The 9586-nt window shown below is 40.6% G+C and overlaps 1 protein-coding gene across 6 annotated transcripts in view; it reads right to left on the minus strand.

Moving 5' to 3' along the window:
- Positions 1–9586, minus strand: part of SWT1 (SWT1 RNA endoribonuclease homolog) — a 58905-nt gene that overhangs the window by 43360 nt on the left and 5959 nt on the right. For 5 of the 6 annotated variants that reach the window (XM_042466383.1, XM_042466380.1, XM_042466379.1 and 2 more), the window contains exons 2-3: positions 1642–1711; positions 1124–1179 (exon numbers count right to left, since the gene is read on the minus strand). In XM_042466383.1, the coding sequence (XP_042322317.1) occupies positions 1124–1179; positions 1642–1695 (110 nt within the window). In that variant the 5' untranslated portion in view covers positions 1696–1711. Of the gene's footprint in view, positions 1–1123; positions 1180–1641; positions 1712–7908; positions 7934–9586 lie in introns of those variants that run through there. The other variant, XM_042466381.1, reaches the window with a different exon arrangement.

The following is a 9586-nucleotide window of genomic DNA, read 5'->3' on the forward strand; positions in this document are numbered from 1 at the left end:
CCAAGCTCCCATTTTCCCCTCCACTTCCAACCCAATCTTAAAGCTTTCTGTCTCCTAAATTAATCATAGAATCATAGAATAGTAGAGTTGGAAGAGACTGCAAGGGCCATCCAGTCCAACCCCCTGCCATGCAGGAAATCTCAATCAAAGCATCCCTGACAGATGGCCATCCAGCCTCTTTTTAAAGACTTCTAAGGAAGGAGACTCCATTACACTCCGTGGGAGTTTGTTCCACTATCGAATAGCCCTTACTGTCAGGAAGTTCTTCTTAATGTTGAGGTGGGATCTATTTTCCTGCAGTTTGCATCCATTGTTCCACAGTCTCTGGAGCAGCAGAAAACAAGCTGGCTCCCTCCTCAACATGACATCCCTTCAAATATTTATCATATCACCTCTTAACCTTTTCTTCTCCAGGCTAAACATCCCCAGCTCCCTGAGTCTTTCCTCATAGGGCATGGTTTCCAGAACTTTCATCATTTTAGTCGCCTTCTTTTGGACACACTCCAGTTTCTCAATGTCCTTTTTGAATTGTGGTGCCCAGAACTGGACACAGTATTCCAGGTGAGGCCTGACCAAAGCAGATTCGACTTATCCATGGGTCTTATCAAAATTATTTTGGCCCTAAAACTTTCCCTTGATTTATAAGTGAGGTCAATTTGAACACAAGTATATACAGTATTTCTATTAATACCCATCTGATACAGTTAAAAATGGCAAAAAATAACATTTGACCAGAGGTACTACAGTTCCATTCTTACTGTTGTTTCAGAAATAAAATAAAAACTTTCAAACAATAATTTCTGCCTCACGTATTTTACATAAATAAAGGGACTTTATTTCTCTAAATAGTGATTGGTATCTTTTTTTTAAGGTTTTAAAATGGAAGTTCGGCCTTTACATCTTTTATGCATTCTGCATATACCGTTTGTAAATGTATTTGGTTAAAAGCAATGCAGTTAATATGCTACAATCTTAACATTAAATGAATTGAATTCATATCGTGTTGTTTTTTCAGTGTGGACAATTTAGGTTTCCAAATCTTACAGAAAGAGTAACTATTCATTAAAATAAACTTAATTATCTTAAATGACTGCCCTTAATGAATGACGAAGAAAAAAAATACCTTTGACTTGGATGATCTTTAACATGATTACTCCCAATTTTTGGATCTTCGTGATTCTGAAAAAAAGAATCTGTGTAATTATCAGCCTCAAATTAAATAGACAGCAGCATTCTAGCATTTCACAAAAACTGTACATCTACAGTGGCAAAACTGGTACATTATGTGACCATTCCATCTACTACCCCATTGCCACCAAGATCCTCAGATTTCAAGCACTACTTTTGTTACAGTTCTCTTAATTCAGGCAATAATTACAAAATTTAGAGCGAAACCAAACATGAAACTATCAGTGGAATTCAATTCCTTCACAAAGTATACGTGAAGATGTTACATTCAATTTCCCACCTTGATGATTATATGTTTACTAGAAGTCTTTTGAATAATGTATACATTATATAAACTGTATTATTGATAGTGACTAGGCCTCCTCTGTTCATGTTACTCATTCACTTTACATTATTTAACTCCGAATTACTTTTCAGTATTATTTTCCACATTCACAAACATTACTTTCCTACCTTGGAATCTGAAGCATTGTCCTTTTTGCTGGATTTCTTGTGTTTTTTCGCCATGTTTAAGTTTCAAATCCTTAGAAAGAAACAAAGTAGGAAAAAAATATATTTCAAATCCATTTATATGTTTGTTTTGTTTCCCTCCAAGGGAAGTATTATATAAACTGCACCTATTTGGATTCAATATGTTTTCCAGTTACTCAAATGAAGCTTCACATTTAGTTTGATAAAATAAAAGTCACTCTATAATAAATTCTGAGTGAGAATATGGGATCAAGGAAGAGAAAAACTGACTGTGCAATCTTAGATATCTGTCTATGGTGTTAAACCTACCAGGTTCAGTGGCACTCACATCTAAAAAAGTTAATGTCAGACTGCACCCAAAACTAAATAAAATGCTTCCCCAGGAATATAAATGGGCAGAGTTGCTGCATCAGGAGATGTATCACCGGCATGTAGCTATGATACATCTCCTCTACAGCAAACTCATATTTTCAGTAAAACAGCCCACTCCAAGATGGCCATTTCTGTGCTGATGGAAAACAGAGGGGCAAGGAAAGAGTAGCTATGTATCCAGCTATTTTCTTTTTCTGGATGCACAGTAGCCTGTGTAGGAGGTCCCTGAAGATGTTGTAACTGCTGTGCATCCAACTAAAGGAAAATACCAAGATACACCACACCACTCTCCTTGCTCTCTACTGACATGGAAATGACTGTCAAGGGGCTGGGCATGCCACATCGAAAAGATGGATTGTGGGGGGAATTTGGTTATTGCGTAGTCAAAACAGAAAATCTAACCTCTGAAATCAACAAAAAAGGTGGGCTTGACCTGTCAGGCTCCTGCTTGCAGTCTCCCTTTCCAGTAAGAGGCTGGGCTGTAAAAGTACCAACTTTTATTACAAGAGAAGTGACTTTTTTGTCAGGAATGAGGATGCATAGTTACAGATGGGTTATATAGTCCCACAAGCATACCCACCTCCATAAAGCAATCAAGGAAATTAATTGGATAAGTCTTTCCTGCGCAGTGAGGAATCTCCTCCCCAATGATTTAATAATTTAATAATCTGTTTTATTTATATACCGCTATTCCAAAGATCATAGCGGTGAACAGTAAGTAAGCTAATTAGCAAGTAATGTCCTCTAGTCCGGGATCTCTGGCAGACTCTCAAAACAATTAAGTTCTCACAAGGCCTTATCTCCTCCTTGCACCTGTGGCCTTGAAGCACAAACATCCTTCACCACTAGACTAAGTAATAATGAACCTTAACAGCCTATAAGTATATTCCAGCGTGGTTATATATCCCATCATCCCACAATCCAACATACACAGCAACATATATAAGCATCATGAACATATTACCATTATCATATAAGCAATAGCAATAACTCTAAAGGTTTAAGGAACAGTCTCTGCCTGGCTGGGTAACTCCCTAACATTGTAACATTCCAATCCTAGCACAGAAGCTAACCATCAATCCATCTCCTTCTAGTACATTCTAACAAAGCCATATATATCAAGCCCATTATAAACTTATTCTAATAATATCTAAACAAAACCCTAAACACAGAACCCCCATGACAGAAACGAATGCAGGGGGTTTCTGACACAACCCCTCTAAATGTCCAATGTTTAGTAGTGTGTTATAATTTCTAAACTCAGGCCAAGTGGATGTTCATACAGCAACAAAAGTTAACAGAATGATGAAATGTAACTTGGGCATGAAATTGTTATTGCTGACTTGCTTGTTGATTACTTAGTTACAGGTTGGTTCTTCTATCTCTATTTGTAACTCAGCCACACAGGCAATGATCTCCCCCAGGATATTAATCAACCGAAAACCGTCTTCCAGAGTCTGGCTAACACTCTGAGTCTCTCACTATTAGACTCCCAGTTCTACTATCATCCCTTTCTGAGACCGCTAGACCCTTCCTTGGTCTACAATCAAAACCCACACTAACAAATTATTGTTCCCCCAGGAACTCCTGGAACACAGTCCTCTCTCGGACTTAACTGTTCCCCAACTGCTACTCTCAACTGTCAATATCCGACTGCCCATTTTTAACTGCCCACATGGAAATTTAAATTTCTACCAGCCGGCATCCTATTGGCTGCTGACTGCTGCTTTGGGATGGGTTGGGCTCTTCACCACACCTACCTACAGGATGACAGCCATAAATGTCACAATTTTATACTCCCTTGGTTGGAGTAAGTCCTATTAAACTCAGTCTTAATTCTGAGTAGACATGTATTGTTAAGCTGCTGAACACTTCTCATTCATTAACTACGTTATTTTGAGATACACTATTTTCAGTAATAATACTCTTCAGTTTACTTGTCTGTGAGTCCCATGTGCCCAAAATAATGAATGAAGCCATCCATGCACACATGTAAAATGACTCCCCATACTAAAATGAAAAATGAAAAAGCAGAAAATCCAGTATTGACACGAATAGGTGGCGGTGTGGAGGGCTAAGCTGAATACTCTGTACTGACTGGAGATGAACACAAAGTGGTGGCACAGCATATCTGTTTCATCTAACGGACCTCTAAAAACATGCATCTCAAAATCAGGTGCAGGGCACCTGTGGCCCTCCACATTTTGCTGGACTGCAGTCTACCACCACTCATCGTCCTTGACCAGTGGCTCTTCTGGTGGAACTGGTGAGAGCTGGAGTCTAACAACATCTGGAATCCAAAAGTTCTCCATTCTCCTCAAAATAATTGATAGATCAATAAGATAATTCGACTCATAGAAATCAGCTTATGCTGTGTCAACACTGTCAGTTTCCCAACTGGATTTTAGGAGTCTAATCAGAGCCTCACCTAGGTGTTGCCATTTGAAAGTCCTAAGGGTATGGTGAAAAGCTGAAGGCCTAAAATGACAGTTTGTCAGGTTACAGACCGCCCGTTTGAAGCCCTTTCCCCGCCGAATCAGGGCCTCAGTTGCCACAGCGGTAGCCTCTGAGGCCCCGATCCACCGCTTTTCAGGCCGCAGGGAAGTAGCAAAAGGAAAGGGGTGTCCTTGGGGCTTCATGCCCCAAGGACACCCAACAGCGGCGGGGATGCGGAGAAAGGGGCCACATGTACAGCCCTCCATTTTTCTTAAATGTCCTACATTTGGGCTGAGTTTTGTCCTGCAGTTGTCTAGATTTTGTCCTACATTTTGTCCCAGGCTTTAGTGGACAATTATGGCAACCCTATCTCTTCCCCTTCAGTTCCCTCCATCAAGCTCCTTTCCGTGTGAACTGTCACCAACTGACACACACATATGAACTGTCACCAACTGCCACTGCTGTGGGCTCTGAGGGAGATAAGAGCGTAAAACACCCCAGAAGAGAAGGAGGGTCACAGTGACTATCAGGAGACCAAGACTAAGACCATGACTCAGTAGACACAGCTGCTTTGCCCGCTAGTTGTATAAAACCAGGACCTGACAGAGCTCTGCTGCAAAACACTCCAGCAGAGAGGATGGGAGGACTATAGTGACTATTTGGGGCCAGGGGAAGAAGAAGCTGCTGATTCTACTGCTACTTGGACCTCTGCCTTCCAAGTGCCTTCTAAGAAGCAGAGCCCTCCCTCCAGTTCATCTGGTGCCATCCAACCATGGACGGAGAGATGCAGGCCCAGCTCCATTGGGCCTGGCCTGAACTAAAAAGAATAGCCCTCTCTCCAGTCCATCTGCCTCGGTCCTGGCCTCAGAGGAGAGAAGAACTGCTGGATCTGATTGCCTTCCCCACCACCATTCCATTGTGTCTTTTAGATTGTAAGCCTGAGGGTAGGGAACCATCTAATTAAAAATAATATTACTGTAATTGTAAACTGCCCCGAGAGCCTTTAGGGCTGAAGGGCAGGGTATAAATACCATAAACACATAAAGTGCTAACATAGTCTCTGCTGTAGCTCAGTCCAGCATCTTTCTCACACAAGATGGGCAACATCTCAACATAGGCACAATCATAATCCCACCTGCATTGCATGGTACAATAGCAAGGCAGACTAATCTTGCCAGATATTGCAATTCAAGCTAAGAGGATTTACAGCAGGAGCTGGTGCAGGAGAATTCCAGCTATGCAATGCAACATGGTCAGGAGTGTGTGGGGTGAAGTACATCTTGGAAGACCCTCATTTATAAGCTTTAACTGATGGCACCACACCTGTATATGAGGTCTATGTGATTTCATTTTTATGGAACACTAATCTTGTTCTGTAAATGACACAGAAGATAACACCAGAGATAACGTGGGCCTGTGCATAGAGTGGAATACTAAACATCATAGTTGTGCACATTCACTATACAACCGACTTGATACTAAACTTTTTTTAAAAAAAGCATGTGCATGAACAATATACAGTGGTACCCCGGGATACGAATTACCCAGGTTACGAATTTTTCGGGATACGAATAAATCCCATAGGGATTTATTGTTTCGGGTTACGAAGGTTTTTTCGGGTTACGAAAAAACCCTGGCGCTGTTTAAATGGAGCCGCGGCAGAGCCGCGGCTTTTTTTCCCATTAGCGCCTATGGCAATTCGGGTTACGAAGGTTTTTCGGGTTACGAAATTAGCCGCGGAACGAATTAATTTCGTAACCCGAGGGAGCACTGTAGGCTGAATTCTGTAATTGTACAGAATCTCCACATTCTAAGGTCATGTAACAATGTGTGCAAGTTTAACTAACTACCTTTAGCAGTAGAAGAGTCCATGATTAGTACTAGCTTTGTGGACAATGCAATTGTTTTTCCTCTTATTTTTTGATTCCTATGATTGTGATTTTTATGTTAACACACTATGATAGTTCCACATTGTTGCAGAACTGACTGTGTCCTTAGCTTCCTCAGTTGCCCTGCCTGTCTTTGTATTTACAGTATAAACATACAAAGCATATGTGTACAGTATATTATATTCCAATTCCCTTATTATGGCCTGACTTTTTCCTGGTAAAATGTAAGTTTTCCAGTGACTGTTCAGCTCAATAGGCATGGGAATCTTTTAATGCTGATCTTGATAGTAGCAGCTTACTTTACAGAGAGACAGAGGTGATATAGAAGAGACAGATAAGAACAGTCCAATAATTCTGTTCTGAACAGTCTTCTCCAATTTGGTGACCTCCAGCTATACTGGCAGTACAACCATACTGACAGTTAGCAGTACAGTAGTACAATATATCTGGAGGCATCCAAGCTGAGGAATGCTGATTCCAGTGAAACATTTCAGTCCATACATTGGTCTACTATCTAATTAAAATTTTAATCTTTAACAATAAACTTCAAGCTACCTTCATAGTAGAAGAATACATTAGAAAAAAGGAATGATTTTGAAGTTAGCTATGTTAGACTGGGGCAATCAAAGCTGAAAAGGTGAAAGGAAAATCCAGTAACTATTACTACCGAGAAATCCAAAGAGTTCTTTCTTTCTACTTCATATTATCTTTACATGATTGCTCTTACAAATATGAAATGCCTGCACATTGTTGGCAATGTAATATCTATTTCAGTAAGGGTTGTTTTAAAAAAAGAGTTCAATTGACAAGAGGAATGAATATAGGGCTTCAAAGGTGGAGACTGATCATAAAATGGAGACTCATAACTGACAAGGATTGTCACAAAAGACAATCTAACTGCACATGTTAATATTAACAATAATGCTGTTTCTTTCAAAAATTAAATACTGGACACGAGGTGGAAGGGAGGTAGATAAGAGATTTATTAGCCCTCATCCACCCCAAAATTGTTCCAGGCATCTGTTCAAAGGTTATACAAGATCCCTAAATCAGTCAAGGGAAAGAAGAGGTCCAATTGTGTATCATCTGTATGTTCATGTCTAGCCCAAACCTCTGGGTAACTTCCTCCATGAGATGAACAGAAATATTTTTAAAGTATGGTATGTGGTTGTCTACTTTGGTATTGATGAAACTTTTATAATGAGGAACACCTAGCAAAGGGACACATCTAAGTGAGAGCTACCAGAAGTACCGTAGCTTTAAATGATTAATGTAGACAAGGCAGGGGTTCAAAACCTCCTCTCCTCCACAAGCTGCATTCCCTCCAGGAAATCTGTTGGAAGTGCAAACCAGGGGGCTAATGCCAACACTGTGTGGTGGTTGGAATTAGCCATGAGGTTCATGAGGTGATCTTGGACATCACTATCACTCTGCTTAGCCTATCACACAAGGTAGGAAGGGCCACAGATCCTGGGCTCCCTGCAGGAAAGACAGGATATAAATGTAACAAAAAATGTGTGAGAAACACAAGGAATGCCTTGGGTACAGGTACCTGAAATTGTTGAAGAAGATGGCAGCTATGTTCCTCCTAAATATACTGGAAGCAGGAGTGGTTTATGGTGTTAACTGTAGTCTAAGTATGAAAGTAGCAAAGGCTAATTCTAGAATCCTCATATTATTGAATCATGTTCTAGGATGAAGAATTCTGGAGAACGTCAAAGTTCTTGTCATGTATGCACCACACTGGTAACATTTTAGTGGTCCTGTCAGCCCTGGTTAGTACTTGGATGGGAGACCACCAATGAATACTGCGTGCTGTAGGCTATATTTCAGAGGAAGGAATGGGCAAATTCACCTCTGAATATCCCTTGCCTAAGAAAATCCTATAGAATTCATAGGGTTGCCATGCAACCTGAAAGCAGATAGACACACAATAAGGATATTACTCTGCTCTGATGTTTGCTTTTACTTATGGACCACACATCTAGTTTGTTTTTATTTTTCATTCCCAATGAGAGTCTTGAACAAAGACTTTGAGCCTTGAGGTGAAGATTTTACATGGATAAACTAGAAAATAACTTGATAAATCCACAACATCCTATTCTTGATAAGCCTGGAAGAGAGCTGAACAGCTATGCACACATTTCCGATTGAACAAAACTTTGTAGGCAACCGTAGTTGATGACCTACAATAAAAACAATCCATTACTACAGGGTGCATCTACACTGTAGAAATAACACAGTTTGACACCACTTTAAGTGCTGAAGCTCCATCCTATGGAATCCTGGGCTTGTAGACTTACAAAGTCCTTAGCCTTCTCTGCCAAAGATTCCTGGTGCCTCACAAAACTGCAAACCTCAGGATTATGTCAGATGGAGCCACACCAATAAAAGTTATGTCAAGCTGCATTCTTTCTAGTGTAGATGCACCCAAAATTGCTTGTGCCCAAGCGCTGACAATTTCTGATCACTTTACCACAAGCCCTGCTCTGATAAAATCACAACAGCAGTTGAAAACATAAATGTTTTTCTTCATCCTTTTATCCTCCTGCCAGAGAAGGTACAGGAGAGGGCAGGATGTTAAATTGCATTATGTATTTTGTGTATTTTGATTGTTCTAATAAAGGTAGCACTGTGTTCAGCAGATCATGTATGTGCCTTTTTGTCTCTTTACGATTTCTCCTCCTGTGTGATTGCCAGTTTCAATGTCTTTTTCAGAGGTTGATACATAGCTGGGTGTTCCAGCGATACTGCTCAGCACTTCTACCATTCCTAAAAGATGCAACATTTTCCCTTGACTTCATCTTTCATTAATTCTAGTATGTATAGCAACTGAGACCAGTGAAAGCAGAAGGCCTTAAAAATCCAGCGTGCTGTTACAGCTTCTACCTGTCATTCCACTCTGTCATTGTACTTTGCTATATGGTCAACACAGCTACCCCTGAATGTGGCCTGTTACAGACTGCCAAAATAAAGCTGCTTCGGGTCTCTTTGGAGGTATGCTATTTAAATGATGCATGGGTCCTACGAGTCCGGAGGTCACACCATAGCCACACTCCATTCCTAAGCACCGGAGTGAAGCTTTTGGTGCAGCTTCCGGATTCTTAGGATGCATGCATCATTTAAATAGCATACCTCCAAAGAGACCCGAAGCAGCTTTATTTTGGCAGTCTGTAACAGGCCATAGGTCCTGCATGTAGCCATGGCTGCATCTGCACTGCAGAAATAAT

Source organism: Sceloporus undulatus, chromosome 4 (genome assembly GCF_019175285.1).
Source record: "Sceloporus undulatus isolate JIND9_A2432 ecotype Alabama chromosome 4, SceUnd_v1.1, whole genome shotgun sequence".
NCBI lineage: Eukaryota > Metazoa > Chordata > Lepidosauria > Squamata > Phrynosomatidae > Sceloporus > Sceloporus undulatus.